Genomic DNA, 17,975 nt, shown 5'->3' on the forward strand with positions numbered 1-17,975 from the left:
ATTTGTCGCATAATTGTTGTGTGCGGTAAGTTGGAAATTACAACAAATGATGTACAAATATGTGCTATCATGGCTTTTGGTAGATTGAGATACATATATACGACTGGAAGTTCAAATAAATATTTTGTTGTTATTATCATTATTGCTCGCTGGCCGAGCCGAGCGGATTAGAGCGTCGCTACTTGCGGCGGAGGTCAGGTGACGGCAGTTCGAACCCTGCCGCCAGCGAGTAGGACCAAGGGCATGGATAATTAAATTCCAATCTATAAAGTCCTCTGTAAGGGGCACCGTCCTAGCCTCCGGATGCGGGGAGTTCGCGACTTTGAACTTAATCATCAATTGTCATCATTATCTCAGTTATTATTATCTAGAGGGAAATAGTTTTATGAACCTCCAGTACTCCAGAAATTGCAGGGAAAAAACGAAGAAAAAGTTGACCATTACGAAGTCGACGTTTTCTCTCGTTACGTGTGTGTGTGTGTGTGTGTATATATATATATATATATATATATATATATATATATATATATATATATATATATATGTATGTATGTATTGCCAATACTGTGGTTATCAAGCCGGTATGTACGTGTTGAATTCAATATTCACATTGATCCGTCAGTATACAAAAAAAGCAGCGTCCGATACATGCACACGAATGAATATGTTATGGATGAATATTTAAGTAAAGTCTATCACGTTCTGAGACTCTGGTGTGAAGTGAAGGCCTTCTCTTCTCTGTCGCATGGATATTATATTAATTGAATTTGAATGTAGATATGAAGACTGGAAAAATTGGACCCAAATGATAAATAAGGTTTGGAAGAATTTCATGTATGTATGTGCATATGTATATATGTGTGGTTCACCATGGTCTTGGATCACGTGTTGGACTCGTGATCGACAGATATTTCCCTCTCGGAAGAGTTCATATATGACCGATCTATGGGTAATACTGTGACCTAACACACCCAACTTCCCGCCCACGAGAGTTGGAATAACGACCCGCATCGCATCGGTTCTGAAATTATTTCAGCCATGGACAGGATTTGAACCAGGACCGTCGTAGTGACAGCCGGGAACTCTACCACTGCGCCACGGGTAGTGTGTGTGTGTGTGTAGGTATATGGAAAAGAGAGGGGGCCACATGTGTATACGTGTGTGTGCTGTAATAATACTGTCACGTGCCTTAAATCAGTACATTTATACCGCGTATTTGAGTAAGGACATCTGCCCACACGATTTGGGATCTTAACGAGTTCTCCGAAGTCTCAGTGGTGACCTGAATATATATATATATATATATACATATAAATATATATATATATATATATACATATATATATATATATATATATATATATAAGACTGAAGGTGGAGGAAGCAGACGAGGAGTAATGGGAGAATTTTAATGCTTTAACGTTTCGACCCGCAGGTTCTTGATCACAAAGCTAACAACTCAAACATAACAGGGGATTTTATACGCAGACGGGTCATCTCATGGGACGCTTCGGAGAGCTTGTTATTTTATTTGTGTATTATTTTATTATTAATAAGCTCGTGGCTTTTGCTAGACATACAAAGCCTTCTCTATGGTTAATGTTGTTATAGTGTTAATGTATGCTGCCTCAATTGTCTTCCTTAGTTTCTTGGATGATCTTTTATTTAATATGGTTGTGTTGTTCCAGTCTGGTGGCCATGCTTATCCACATGCATTACTATAGAGTTAGATGATCTGGGGGCTTTTACGTCATTTTTATGTTCATTTATCCGTTTATTAAGTCCATGACCAGATTCACCAAAATATGAAGAGGGACATCTTTTACATGGGATTTTACAATGCTGTTTTCATTAGTTACGTGTGACCAAATGTCCTATTTTGTTACCTATTTTAATGCCCGCTTTTAGGAGAAAAGTGTCTAGGTGTGAATTGATATTAGAGTTTGGTACTGTAATGTATCGGGTTTCATCATCATCTATTATAATTTTTATTTTTATTTATGTTTATTTCTTTGGCTTTCTTTTTCAATCTACATAAGATACCTTTTGGATATTTGAGTTTGATGAAAATCTCTGTGATATGTTGTAATTCAAGATATAGAAATTCTTTACTGCATATACGAAATGCTCAGAGGAAGAAACCTATTATACCTGTTTTAGTTCTGTTAAAGCATTAATATTCTCCCATTACTCCTCGTCTGCTTCCTCCACCTTCAGTCTTATTTGTCATAATATAGTCAACACACACACACACACACACACACACATATATATATATATATATATATATATATATATATATTACTGGTCGGGGTTGATGTGTCTTTCTGATCCGCTGCAGGACCCGCCTGCCCCTTGGGGAGTGATGCAGTCTTTGTAGATCATGATGAGCTACGAAACTGATACCGATATGAAGAAGAGTCGTAGGAACTTCATAAGACTTTTTTTAAAGAAAGAACTAGAGTCAATTTACAATAGCATCGAAAATATTTTAACACTAGATACTTACTATACTTAGATTAGTATATGGAAACATTTTTACCAAAGAATCCGTGGGGACAAGGGGACATTAAACAATTTTAAGATTGTTTGAAGTACCAAAGCAGTATACACCAGGGTTTGTCAGTTGTGTCTGTTTTTTCAGTTTGTGTGTTTTACTTTTTTCATTTTCTGTGTTCAGCCTTGTTAAAGACCAAAAGGTCTCTCATTAGGATGCTTCTCCAGGGAAGTCCATTGTTAAGCTTATACACATGGCTAACATTGGGGCATGTTGGTCGAACCTGTCGAGTTGTTTGGAGTGAGAAGGGTGCCTGCATGGGAGCTTCCTCGGAGAGACCATGAAGGGGACTGACGCCGATGTGTGAGTGGAGCAACGAGCTCCCAGGCAGATGCCCCCAATTGATGATGATGATGACGCTGGAATTCAGTCATCCAGATGACGTCACCGAACTGGCCTTTGCTTCGAGAGCACCAATGCTTACGTCAGCTTCAGCGAAGAAAGTTTGAAAGAGACATTGGGTTCTGTGAGCAGCTAGTGTGCTCATAGGCCTTATGTACCGCATCGTACGCATGTTGTACTGTTGGATAGGGTGACGAGTAACGAAGCCCAGTGTGGTTGTGGTCAGGTGGATCCTCACCGGAAAAGAGAGGACGAGTTGGTTCTCTGGTGGCGATAATCATTGTACGTTGTGCGAGTTGAACACGATTTAGTGCAATCGTAGGCTTCCTCGTAGGATTTGTAAATGTGCTCAAGACTGAAATCCTGACGGATCCAGCGCAAGGAACCATCAACTTCTTGGACCCAACTGAATGGTGGATTGCGTACACAGAATGTTTCTGCTTTGTACAGAGCTTTTACTGTATGTGTTGCTGTTACTTAAAAGTAAACTTTTCTTATCACAGACGGTCGTGAAAAGATATTTGTGATGAAAGATGGGGAAACCTGAGACATTGTATTGACGCTGACCATTTATTTATTCTCTGTCTATCTATCTCCATCTCTGACAGACTGAACGTCGATTGTGTTTGTGATTTCTCCGAGTTGTATCGATTTGTGAATGTGCGATGGTAGGTCGTGATTGAACAGAATGTGTACAGGGTGACCTTGAAAGGGTACTGGACTTTATCGTGAGAGTTTCTGATATGCATGGGACATGAAACGTGTGATGTGCCTACATATAAGAGACTTAAAATCACATATACACCTGGTGGAATGATACATCTGAAAAAGTCTGACACATGGCAAGTATTGAAAAGCTTTATCAAAAAGAAATATTTAAAATAAAAAAAATACTGGTCGCAAAGAAAAATACACTTTTAAGATAAACAGACAATATGATAAAAAAAAAAGACTGAGCGGAATGTCATATTCGGAAGTTTTCATTAATTTGAATGACCGACCACGTCTTTTCAAAAGGTAGTAGAGGACTAAAGAGTGCTTCAGGTATCCGTCCCGGGTGTTAGATTTTTCTCAGAATTTTAGAAGTTTCCAACAGAGAGAATAGAGTGTGAAGTGCGTTGGTTACGTGTCGGTAGAATGGAGGAGACAGAAAGAGACCATAGGGCCTACACTAGGCAGTTCCACGTCCATTACTACCCGTCATTTTTGTCCTTAAATTTATCTAATCTTTTCTTAAAACAACCGATAGTTTCAGCGCTCTCTATATGGTCACTTTAAGTCCATTCCATTCATTAACCACTCAGTTGGTAAACCAGTTCTTGCCTATTTTCTTCTTGAACCTAAGTTTGTCCAGTTTAGATTATTTACTACGAGTCTTGCTCGGCTGTCTTAATATGATGACCTTGCTTGCATTACTCCTTTTTGTAAGAAGTTCCCAAAAGAGAGAATAGTATGTGGCAACGCAGCACAGATGAAAGGCAGACATCCTGTTGCTCAGGTAAAGTACATTTTTAATTTCTCATTTGAAATGATTCTAGATGTACTACCTCAGCATTTCAAGTGAGAGGGAAGCTCAAACTGCACTTCAGTTGAGCAACAGGAAGTCTACCTTTAATCCGTGTTGTGTTGCCTGCATTTCAGTTTGCACTTATGTTGATGAGCTATCCTAGACAGAAAACTCCTTCAAGGCAGGGCAGGCCCCCACGGGTGTCTGGGCTAAAGGTGTGCTGCCAAGATGAGACATTGTTAGGGCACTTAGTGACTTTTGAAATATGTAAAGGGATTGACGAGACGGTGAATTCGGTGGAGATGGAGCATGACGCCGGGGCCGTGTGATGATCAAACCTAATCGCACTTTGCATTTGGGGTAACTATTTTTCGTGTGTGTGTGTGAGAGAGAGAGAGAGAGAGAGAGAGAGAGAGAGAATACAACTTCAGCAGAAACTGCGTTATAATCCAAAAGGTCACAGTCTAGACAAGAGAAAACGAATGTCAGTGTTTATTTTGGAAGAGGCGCTGACAAGAGGAGTTAAGAGTCTACCAAGTTCCATTACTGCTTTCTGTATGAAGGAGGAAATACACGTCGCCTGTTTGTCCACAAAGGCTGAAACGATTATAAAGTCATTGTATAAAAAAGTTATAAACGATTATGAATAGTCGAAAGTCGACATAAACCGATGTCGTCAATTCTCGGTGTGATTTCCGTGCGGGAAAGTCTTTGTCTCGCCACAAGGACTGATAAGTTGCAAGAATGTTTATTACAGTCGTGATAAAGGGTGTCGTTATCAGCGACAAGGAGTGGAGATAAAAACAGCAGGTTCGAATTACGCAAATTGGTGCTCGCAGGACTCGCTAACCAAATATTTAAAAACTTATGTTGAAGATCAGTCCTGAAAGGATGTTAAAACAAATTGACAGATTGTGTGATAACGTAGTTGGCTTTCCATTGCACATCAAGTGTCGTAATTGTGATTTTATTTATTAATTAATTTCTTTATTTTTCCGGCATCTTGACGTTGTTGTTGTTGTTGTTGTTGTTCATACATTTCACGTGCCGTTATGACTTTTTGAAAGTGTTTCAAAGTAGGTCAGGTTGAATTAGCGTAACGATTCCGAAATTGTGAAGAACCTCATAGTGAATAATTCCATCTTCTCGTACGATTTAGGGGGAGTTTGCCCCCTCAGTACCGAGAAATGAATATTGTATAATTATAGTATAATTACATTATGAAAAAACGTCAGGCAGACTTACTCAGTAATATGACACACCACCAATCGGGAGGCTAGGACGGTTTCCCTCACAGAGGACTTGGTAGTGTGGAATTAAATGAACCATGCCCTTGGCCCTACTCGACCTCCGCTGCAAGTAGCGACGCTCTAAGCCGCTCGGCCAGCGAGGATCCGTCATTATTAGTAATAGTTCGTTTAGTCAGATAGAACATGACACGGATATGCAAACATGAACACACGTGTGTTGGAACTGCTTTTATCGGTTTCTTCATCCAGCAGGTGTTCATGGACGCCCAGATTTTTTGTCGGGTATCGCAAAATGTGTGTGTGTATTTACCAAGTTCTATTATACGGGAAGGGAGCTATGCTCGTAGTGACCCGTCTTTGTATCTTTCAGCATCTATTTTGCACTTAAATGTTTGTATAGTTTTTGCACACACTGTTGCCTCATCCAATTTGTTCCAGGCATCTACCACTCTGTGTGAGAAACTATTCTTTTTCAGATCTCTTCTATAATTATCCTTTTTGAGTTTCTTTTCATGTCCTCTTGTTTTTCCGTTGTCCCATTTTAATAAATAATCTCTATCTAGGATTTCCATTCCTTTCATGATTCTGTAAATAGTAGATCTCATCTTTCTCTTCTTTGTCCCAGAGTTGGTAGTTCCAATTTAGACAATCTTTGTTCGCATGTTAATTTGGAGAGTGTGTATGGGTGTGGGTGTGTGTGTGGTTAGGGATTTAGTGGGGGGGAAATTGAGACCACTAAATTTGCAATATTGACCTTTCAACAAAATTTAATTCTAACAGATTATGTAATCCACAGAATAGGACACTTGTGAACGTCACAGATTAAATCAGGTTCAATTTCTCATAATTCTCATTTTGAGTTGGACATCGTAAAAGGAGGGGAGGGGGTGATATTTAGACATGTATGTTGGAAAGGGTGCTACACGATGTTGATTCTTTTTGTAACTAAGGTGAGGTGCCAAGATAAGAGGGTGGAGGGGAGTGGAGTGTGTAGGGGATGGAATGGGTGGAAGGGGTTTCTGTGCCTTTGTTTTTTGGCTACCTCCCTTGTGAGGGGGAAGAAAACCCTTGGTCTATGTATGTTTATATATATATATATATATATATATATGTATATATACATGTATGTATATATATATAATATATATATATATATATATATATATATATATATATATAATATATATATATGTACAGCACTGAATGGGTCCAAGTGATTAGAGATACATTTTTATCAACCACAATGCACTTTAATTCTAAAATTCTAAGCCATATAGGCGCATGCAGAAATTGTAACGTGGTACGCCCGAGGACTCGAATCTTTGCGGCGAGAACGTTACCAGTGCCGAGTGACTTAAACCAATACACCATCAAGAGAGATATAAGCTAAGCGCATGCGCCCATATGGCTTAGAATTAAAGTACATTGTGGTTGATATATATATATATATATATATATATATATATATATATATATATATATATATATATATATATATATATATATATATATTTCCCTCGGGGTTAATGATGGGTTCCTGCAAGTGGTGGTCCTGTGAGACGGACATCAGAGAGAAAAATCCTCCCCCCCCCACCCACACACACACGGTTTCGGAACGAGCTCAATATCATATAAGGAGAGTTGACAACCGGCGACTGCTACCCGTCTGCTACTTTCAGCCGGTGACACCACCTCACACTAATACAACACATAACGTTTCCATGGGAGGGTCAGGTGACCGTTGCTGGGCGCTATGGGGTTGCGGGTTTGTAATCAGGTGAACTCGAGACAAAAAATTGCTGTAGCTATCATAATCACCATCATCATCATCATCATCATCAATGGTAGTCGTCATTACCACGACCAGCATCATCATTATTAATCTTCACGCCATCACCACCGCCATAATCATCATCATCATCATCATTCTCCTCATCATGACCACCACCATCATCATGTGTTTTGAATTACATTGAAGACGGAAGTTTTCACTGAACAGTGAAAATTCCTTTTCCCCTGTAGGATTTGCTTACCGTACGTGTTGTCTAAACATCCTCAGCGATTCAGTTTTATAAACAGGCCATTGCTGGTGTGTATCAAAACAATGTTATATCAATATAATTTGAATATGCTGGAAAAGCCTGATATGTCAATCCCCGTGTCACAGTAAACAAAATAGAACGAGGCCAGGTAGCACAGTGATTCTGCAATATCTAATCCGTGTAATATATTAACAAATAATCACGATTAGGATAATGGAGAGCCATGCTTAACAATTCTGTTCATCTTTAATCTAAATTTAGTTGCATTTCCCGGCCATTTTTCCTGCCCTTCGTTCTCTCTCTTAGTAATGTATCTAAATTGGATAAATTTAGGTTTAAGAAGTAAATGGGAAAGACCTGGTTTACAAGCAGAGTGGTTAACGAGTAGAATAGACTTAGTGACCATGTAATAGTGAGCGCTGAAACAATGGGTTGGCTTAAGAGAAAATTAGATAACTTTTTGGATAGACTTGGCATGTGGTAAGAGACAAGGAATTGCCTAGTGTAGGCGTTATGGTATCTTGCAGGCTTCTCCATTCTTATATTTCTCCTGCTCCTCCCCTCCTCCTCCTCCGCCTTCTCCTCCTCTTCGTGATCCTCTTCTTCTTCCTCCTCCTCATTTAATGACCCTCCGGGGGTGGGCTCTCCACATTCTCCAAGAGGAGGAGGAGGAGGAGGAGGCGTGGACCTCAGTGACGTTGCACACTTCCCCGGCAGTGTGTCACGAACGTCGCCAGCAACGCAGCTCGTCGTCATCTGCGGCACCGATGAGATCCTGGCGTCGTCTTGCTGAGTGCGTGCTTGGGCGCGTTCGTTTAATCTTATTGTCTCTCGTTTCGTTTGCGTTTGTTGCTAAGGCTTTCGTCAGATCCGCTGAAGTCCTTTGTCTTCGTTCGTTGCCGTCGGCGCTGTCGTCCCGTCCCACTGCCAAAAGTTTGGAAGTCCTTGATGACGACTAAATATTCACATATACACACATGGCCCGGCAGTACAATGGTACCGTTCTCGATCCGAGATCCGAGATCGAGTCCTGCCCAGGCCCGAACATTTGAGTATTGCTGCAGTGTGAGCAGGTACTCCAACTCTGGTGGTAAGGAAATGCGTGTGTGTAAGATCATAGCATTATCCATAGATGAGTTCTGAGCTCCTATCCGGGAGAGTAATAGCTGTCGATCACGAGTCCAACACGTGGCCCAAGACCGTGGTGAATCATACACACACACACACACACACACACACACACACACACACACAGCAAAGGTCGAGCCAAAATATACACCTACTACAAACACATGAGAATCCATTAAACGCTTCTCCCGTCTCAGTACATCAATGGTAAAGAGTCATCACATGCTACACTACTCGGTCTTAGCTGGGATTTAAGACAAGGCAGTAAGGCGTCGTTTCTTCTTCAGCAGTCCTCGACAGCCACAGCTTCTTTACCTCCACAGCTTCGTACGGGTAACAGTCCTCCACAGTCACTCATTATTATTATTATTATTATTATTATTATTACTATTATTAATGTTATTACGGTACTATTATACTATTATTATTACTATTATTACTGTTATTATTATTGTTTCTATTATTATTATTATTATTATTATTATTATTATTATTATTATATTTTATTTGTTTATGTATACATTATTTAATTTATTTATTATCACTATTATTTTTTTTAACGGAGCACGTACGAAAACCTCTTCGGGTTGCGTCGTCCTTGTCCAGAAGAATAAATTCTCTTCTTACTCTGAGCCCCTTCAGACACGTTAAATGTAAACACTTGTCTAAACGAGAACGGCGTCTCGGCCTTATATAGTAATAGCAACAACTCACCTCTAGGTAGGATCAACAAGGAACCATTAACGACCATGGAAGCCCCCCTCACTTCCCGCTCTCCACTTAACCTCCCAGCGAAGGAAAACTGACGAAAGGTACGAATTCCCTCCGTACGCGATGCAACGTGTAACATTGTCACCATCCATTAAGATCCAGAGCAGCAATCTCAAAATTATCAAAAGAAACGTTATTTGATGACGTTTCTAGATTTATCATGTACATGAAAGAATCGTCAACTGCTAATTACATTTTTTTTTTCAAAATGCTCAATTTTAGTGGAGAATTGAAAGATGCGCCTATATGTGCAATCGATATCACTCGGTGTTCTTGTTAAGAACAGTCAATGCATTGATATGCACCACACGGAATGCAAACACTTTCGTGAGGTCCTTTAACGTATCCATGTTACACCGCACTGTTATGTATACCCTCACAATATCCATGTAATCGGTTGATGTTGCGAAACGAAATGACAATGGTGAATTCGCTGTCGACCTTGCCACCGATTACCGCTTGCTCAGGAGATGTTGCCGGGATCAACGGACTTTCTCCAAATATGGCATGGCTGTCCACGTGCACACCGGAATAATGCATGGATAAAGAAAACCCAAGCCCGGGATCAGGGATAATTTAAGGAAATATTGAATTTGGTATTCAGGCAACACTTCCATTTCTGAATGGATCTTTGCCAAATTTGGCATGGTCAACATGTAGCCCAGAATAATGCATACACGAAGGAAACTAGGGTCTTCGCCCTCAGAAGTGATATCTGTAAGGCTTTGATTACTTAAATATGACGCGGAACTCGCATTGAAAACAAATCGGTTAGCTAATTTCATAATATTAACACTTGCAAACATGGTATTTACCTCATGGCCTGATAAGACCGAAAATTAATCAAGGTTGCAGGCAAAGCATTAAGAGACTGGTAAATGGTAATTACTGGTAATACTGATTATCATTCAAAATATGACACGCGAGAAACTTATGAAAGTGGTGTGGAAGGGATTAAAGTAGTAAATTCTTATGAATTAATCTGCGGCCCGCAGAAGACCAGTTTCAACAGCAGAATGGAATTGGCCTTTTTTATGACGGTTAAGACAGTAGAAACTTTAGGGATAATTGAATGTTGTCAAGTATATATTCTGTCGTCGCCGACACATTTATGACATTTTTAAGTATCCATTTCCAACGCCCTCTCCGCCGTCCGCCCTCCTCTCCCACCCTGTACATGTGGCCTAACCAATTGTAGCACTCATCTTCCTCAGCTGAGGCACTACCACCGTCTCCACACTTTATTCGTGGCATCTTCATTTTCCTAACCTTTGTGATTAGCTAGATTCGTCTATAATCAACGTTTCTTAACCTGGGGTGATGAAATACATTATAGGGGGTGCTGGGAAGTGCTGATTACATGGCGGTAAATATCACTTCCTAACAAGGTGCGATCAGCTTTGTTACACGCTCGGTACGGGTACGTGTGTAACGTGAGACGTGGAACAGGGCCCGCGCTCCGCTGCTGGTAGTTGTGCTGTTATATGGTATAGTTAGTTGTTCAGTAGTAGTCTTATTGTACAATACGGCCCCTGCATCTTTGAGTTTTGGATTATCTTCAAGTTATATTTATACAACAAAACTCCTTTTATCCGACCTTCGAACATCCGACTAGTCCAACATCCTACTTTTTTCTTCAGTGTCCCAAGTAGGATACAAGTTGAATTTGTCCAAACATCCGACTATCGAGTGATTGTTTAGTTATTGCTATCGCCACTACCGATTCGTGTAGTTCAGGTCGTCTGTTATTTTCGCGGGCAGTTCAGTGTTTGTTTACGTTTGGCCTATGGTGGTTATTTCTTCCTCAACTCTGCTGTGTTTATTATGCATTATTGTACCAACGTAACTAAAATTGTCCAAACATCTGACTTTTCCAAACATCCGATCTAGGGTATGTCCCACCAATATCGGATAAAAGGAATTTTAGTGCACTGCCAAGTCCATTGGAAAGTATCTCTCCAATGCTGCATCATGTTTTTACACGTGAATGAAATGATGTTGCTTGTTCGATCCTACACCAGTTTGGTAAGAGTTTGTGTGGCATTGAAATCTGTATGAAACTGACATGTTCCCGAGATCCAGTATATTCACTTATTTTGTTCTTGCAGATGTTAACTATGCACCAATCATATTATTTTTTTAAGGTGAAATGTATTTCTCCTCCAAAAGTCTCCTTGTGAGCCAGAGTTAGGGGGTGCTAGACTGCCTAGACCTGACTACAGGTGTGCTAGGGTTGGAAAATGTTAAGAAAGGCTGACATATAAGCACATCCTTGGCAGGTTAAAATGACATTGGGATGGTTCTGTACAGTGTTGTTGTAGCCTTTAGTTCAAATTCCAGTAGGGTTGGTCATTTTGCAAACTGTCAAAATGGGTTTAGTATTGTCTGTGATATACCTGGATTCAGTGAAAAAGTATATGTAAATGCTTGGCAGCTGAGATAGTGTTGGGAAGCTACAGGTCAATATCAGTTTGATCATTTTAAAGTCTGTAATGACGAGAAGGAACATCATAGCCCCTTGATTCAAATTGCAGTGAGATCATAGCCCCAATGATTCAAATTGCAGTGAGGTCATTTACATAGATTGAATTGAATTGATGCTTAGTATTTGAGAAACAAGCATGTAATACTAAAGTTAAAGGTTGGAAGGTAAGATGCCCTGCCTTTGTCAACAACTGTATGTACCATCATTGCTGGCATAACCCTTATATGTACCTGAATACTCAGTAATTTTGGCATTCGCTAACCCAGCTGTTGGCCTTTTGAAAAGTTCAGACCCTGGCATTATCCAGATAACAGTTGAATATATTTTCTTTGAGTGACTCGTGGGCCAATCTGGTAGCTGTTGCCACTTACCTGGGAGCTGGTCTTCTGCAAGAGAAAGGTTTAATTGATTAATTAATGTGGTCTCAGCACAAAGTAAATGGCATAAACAAGACTGAGAGTATACAGAGAGCAGCAACCTAGTTGGTTCCCAGCCTTGTAGATAAACATACAAAGAGAGATTAAACCCAATGGACTTGCCATCACTAAAAGAAAGAAGAAAACTAGGTTATTAGTGTTCAAGTTATTAAAGGAAATAGATAAAACTGACAGAAGATTTCTGTTAGAGAGCATTGCAAGGATATTGGAACAAACTGAAGCAGTTTTCCATACATGTTCATCTACTCCTGGAATTGCTTGGATGATGTAAACCAACTTAAACTGTAAGCTAAGTCAAAAAGAGGCAAGTGAAGAAAAAGAGGTAAGATCCCACAAGTGTAGCTCTTTTACTGTACTACTGTATTTGGTAAATACATAAACACACAAGCTAAAACCACAAATTAATTTAAAACCAGATGTGATAGAGGAAAAGAAATGGGACCCAACAACTAGAGCTCCTTTTCTGTATATCATAATTAAGTAAATAAGCACACAGACATATCTGTTTCATAACAGTGTTCTTTAATCTTGTCATCTTTGTTTTACAGCGTTGGAACCAGCTGTCACGCCTGCAGCGGGGTATCCTCTCCATGGTGGGCCTCGCCATCATTGTAGCACTTGTCTATTTCTACGCCAATCCTATTCACAGCACCGTCTCTGCCACTTTACCAGTAAGACACCTTTTAGACCCATAGACAGGAGTACCCCCCTCCATATGTATATATATATATATATGTTTCTCTCTCTCTCTCTCTCTCTCTCTCTCTCTCTCTCTCTCTCTCTCTCTCTCTCTCTCTCTCTCTCTCTCTCTCTCTCTCTCTCTCTCCCTACCTCTCTCTCTCTCTCTCTTTCTTTCTTTCTCCATCTCTCTCTCTGCCTTATGTTCTGAATCCTCATTCAATGTTTAGTGCTAGATATTATGCTGACAAGACTTTATCAGATGTGGTTTTCATGTAACTACAAAATTTCTTTTCATTGATTAGCATTTGCAACTTATCTTGGTAAACTGTGTATACATTATGGCTTTGGCTGTAGCTAAAGGTTTCCTGGATGGGATCAATATTGGGTATCTGCAAGTGGTTATCCTGCAAGATGGATGTCAAAGAAAATCATCTCCTTGCCTCCTGTCTTCAGAATCAGGCCTAAAATCTCTTTCTATCATCTTTACATTTTTTTTCCCCCCACATAAAAGAGAACTGACAGCCAGTAACTGCTCTTCCTCTCCTATTACTGTAAACTGGTGAAACAAAATCAGTTTCACACAGAACAACACGGACAACAATCCAACATATTTTTTGGGAGATCAATGAGAGAACTTGAGGACCATCGTCAGCCACTTTAGGGCTTCAGTTTCTAGTCTATGAAACTTGAGGCAACAGTTGTCATTATTATTATTGAGGGTCCCCCATTTAGGAACCCAGTAGCATCTATAAAGCCAGTGACAGCCGCTAGCCAGAACCACAGATCTCATAATTTACCCAAGAGGTGCACCCCCAAGTTTAGGCAAGGAAAGATAGAAGCTTTGTTGCTGGAAGATGGATGTCTCCACCTCTTATAGAAGAGTGACATTCTATGCCATTGCCTTCATTTATTGTCTAAGACTGATTATTGTCTTTTGATGAGTATAAGCAATTTATGGTACATTACTGGGTATTAAAGTCCTTTTATTCTCTTTCAGGTTCCTCATAGTGAAAAATCAAATGAAAAAGTGGGAGGAGTTGTAGAAGAACCCCCAGCGGCAGGAGGAATTGGGAATGGCGATGAAGGAGGAGGAGGAGGAGGGGGAGAAGGAGGAGGAGGGGGAGGAGAAGCAGTAGCACCAGTAGCACCAGCAGCAGGAGAAGAAGGAGGAGGAGAAGAAGAGGGAAGAGGAGGAGGGATGTCTGCTTTGAAGGATGAGGAAGTGAACCAAATAAAGAAAGTTCAAATAGATAATAGGTAAGAGGGTGTATATGTATCTAAGTTTTCTCAAATTATGTACTCCCATCCCATATACATTACCAGTCAGAATATTTTCCTAATTGCATTTACATTGGTGGATCCTCACTCTGCCACATTTGTGGTTGAGATAATGATTTTGAAAGCTGGTAGTGTCCAGGAATGGAACTCAGAACCTTCTTGGAGTAATGTGATGTGGTAGCACGTAAGTAAAATTCAAATTTATAACCCACTTTCAGAGAAAATTAAACTCAGAAGTGAAGTAATCCTTATATTTTGATCACTAACTGTGGTCCTCTTCAGAGGATAAGTACAGAGGAAGGCTTGAGCACAAAGAATATATACAGATGTGAGATGATACAAAAAAAGAGACAAAAACCAAAAGCCTTAAGCAAAGCCAAAAGTAACTATTACAATACTTCCAAAACAGTTTCCCAGTTCGGTTGGAATACAAAAATATCAAATTACCTTACAACTTTTCTATCCATTCAGTTACTAAACTACTTTCCAAAGATCAAATCACTGTTACTTTCAATTATCCCAATAGTCTTTTCAAATGGGTAGTAAATGTTCACCACTGAACAGAAGCGGATAATAGCCCTGGCTTGTACAAGGTACTGTGCAGAGATTGTGAAAAGGTCAGTTGAGGACAGACAGGTAGAGATCTTTCTACTAGAATGAAATAACATAGAAACTCTATCAGATACAGCCAAGAAAATCCTGCAGTTTTCCTTCACACCAGCACGAAGGACCATTGCATGGTCTGGGACATTGCAGCCATTGTTTACAAATTGCACTGTAATTTTAGAAGAAAAATAATAGAATCATCCTTAATTAAACAATACCCTAACTTCAGCACCTAAAAAGGACAGTGGCCTCCAGATTGTATAACCATACATACATCATACATATACCAAAGGCTTCTTCCCCCTACATGGGGGGGTAGCCAAAAAGAAAAAGGCATAGAAACCACTCCCACCCATTCCATTTCCTATATATTCCACTCCCCTCCACTCTCCTCCCTCCCTCTTATCTTGGCACCTCCTGGATGACAAGTCATCCCTGCATCCTGTCCACTGCCCTGGGTCAGAAGCAGTGTCACAAGACACAGCACATCCACAATCCACAGCAAGGCCGCTTCATAAATTCGGCGATCCCCCCTCTCCGTCCCCTTATGCAGAAAAGGTGAAGACGGGGAGAAATCCCTTCGGGCTGCGTAATTTTTTTTTTTTTTTTTTTTTTTTTTTTCATACATACTTCCTCACCCCCCATCCCCCACCCACTCCCCCTCATGCATCACAGCATCATGTATGCACAACCCCTCTCCATTCACCCCTTTCTTCTGTCGTCTCCCGTCCTTCCTCCACAGACATTACTCTCTTTTGTAATGCCCCTTTCACCCCATCCATCCATCTCATCCTAGGACACCCCCTCATATTCACTCCTTCCACCTCTGCCTTCCACACTTCTTTTACTAATATTTCTTCACTCATTCTTTCCATGTGTCCAAACCATCCTAATACTCTTTCATCAACCCTATCTCCCAGTTCCCTTTCCACCCCTGTTCTCCTCCTCACCTCCTCATTTCTCACTCTATCTAGCCTAGTAACCCCTATCATACTTCTCAGACATTTCATCTCAAACACATTCAAACTCCTTCTCTCTTCCTCTCTCATGTTCCATGTTTCTGCCCCATACAGTGCTGTTGGCACAATCACTCCTTCATATAACCTCCTCTTAGCATCCATTCCCAGATGTCTATTTCTCATTACACTTTTCAATCCACCAAGGCATTTACTCACTTCTCTCAATCTACATTCTACCTCCACCCCCACTCCTCCCTTTCCTGCCACATTTGCACCCAAATATCTAAAACTATCCACTTCCTCCAGTCTTTCACCCTTAATGCTCACTTCCAGCCTGCTATCACTCTCTCCCCTTGTACATCTCATCACCTTACTTTTACCCACATATATGTTCAGCTTCCTTCTTTCACACACCTTCTCAAACTCTGTCACTAACTTCCTCAATCCCTCCTCTGATCCTGCTACAAGCGCAGTGTCGTCAGCAAACAACAACTGGCTTATTTCCCACTTTTCTCCATTTTCTTTAATCATCTCCAACCCCTGACCCACTACCCTTGCATTCACCTCTCGCACCACCCCATCCATGTAAAGATTGAACAGCCAGGGCGACATAACACATCCCTGACAAAGTCCCAACTTTACCTCAAACCATTCACTCTCTCCATTTCTAATCCTAACACAAACTCTACTACTCTCTTAAAAATTCTTGACTGCTCTTAACAGCTTTCCTCCTATCCCATATATCTGCAGTACCTCCCACAGTGCCTTCCTGTCTACCCTGTCATAAGCCTTTTCCAGATCCATAAAAGCCCCCAAAATATCCTTACCTTTTCCTATAGCTTTCTCACATATCTGTCTTACCACAAAGATCTGATCTCCACAACCCCTACCTTTCCTAAACCCACACTGTTCCTCACCAATGACTCCCTCTGTTCCTCTCCTAATACTCTCAATCAAGACCCTCCCATAAGCCTTCCCAACTACACTCAACAAGCTAATCCCTCTGAAACTACTACACTCACACTTGTCCCCCTTTCCCTTGTAAAGCGGAACTATACAGGCACTCCTCCAGTCCTCCGGCACTCTACCCCCTCTCAAACAAACATCAAACAACCTCACCAGCCAGTCCACCATCACTGTACCTTCTTTTTTCAGACATTCTGCATGGTATCCATCTAGACCAAGTGCCTTACCTGATCTCATTGTCTTAACAGCTGCTTTCACTTCATCCTTCCCTATTTCTCCTCCATTTTCCTCACTCATCACTCTCATTTTCTTAGCGCTTCCCACTGCAACTACCTTTCCCTCCCTATCCTCCTTCACATTTAGCAACTCCCTAAAATACTCTGCCCACCTTCCTCTCACTGCCTTCTCTTCCATTATCATCTCTCCATCTGCACCTTTTACCTTTTCTTCTCTACTTGATTCGCCTCCTTTTTCTCTTTTAATTTCCTTCCAAAACATCTTTTTATTGCTTTCAAAATTTTCTGTCATACTCTTACCCCATTTCACATCTGCTCTCCTCTTTGCTTCCTTTATCTTATGCTTAGCTTCCCTTCTCTTTACTTTGTACCTCTCATACGATTCCCTCGTCCTAATTTGCAGCCAATCTATGAATGCCTGCTTCTTCTCTTCTACACATTTCTTTGCTTCCTCATCCCACCACTCACTACCCTTCCTTCTTTTTCCTCCTGCCCTCCGTGTTCCACACCTTATGACTCCCTCCTTGAACCATCCCCATTCCTCCTCCACTCCTAGTTCTACTCTATCCTTTACTCCCTCCCACTCCTCTTTCAGTTTCTTCTTATACTCATTCTCCTTTTTTTCCTCATTTAAGCAGTTCACTCTAAGTACCTCCCTACCTTCTGCCCTTTTCCTCTTTCTCCACCTATTCTCCACTCTCATTTTACCTTCCACCAGAAAATGATCTGA

The 17,975-nt window shown here is 40.7% G+C and overlaps 1 protein-coding gene across 2 annotated transcripts in view; it reads left to right on the forward strand.

The window, feature by feature from the left end:
• The window catches only part of LOC143035148 (endoplasmic reticulum mannosyl-oligosaccharide 1,2-alpha-mannosidase-like), a 65,976-nt gene that overhangs the window by 23,103 nt on the left and 24,898 nt on the right, over positions 1-17,975 (forward strand). The window contains exons 1-3 of one of the 2 annotated variants that reach the window (XM_076201775.1): positions 9,570-9,638; positions 13,068-13,190; positions 14,198-14,457. In XM_076201775.1, coding sequence (XP_076057890.1) covers positions 13,110-13,190; positions 14,198-14,457 — 341 coding nt within the window. In that variant the 5' untranslated portion in view covers positions 9,570-9,638; positions 13,068-13,109. Of the gene's footprint in view, positions 1-9,569; positions 9,639-13,067; positions 13,191-14,197; positions 14,458-17,975 lie in introns of those variants that run through there. The other variant, XM_076201774.1, reaches the window with a different exon arrangement.

The sequence above is a fragment of the Oratosquilla oratoria genome, chromosome 18 (assembly GCF_046742065.1).
Source record: "Oratosquilla oratoria isolate Oo_2021 chromosome 18, ASM4674206v1, whole genome shotgun sequence".
In the NCBI taxonomy this organism is placed as follows: domain Eukaryota; kingdom Metazoa; phylum Arthropoda; class Malacostraca; order Stomatopoda; family Squillidae; genus Oratosquilla; species Oratosquilla oratoria.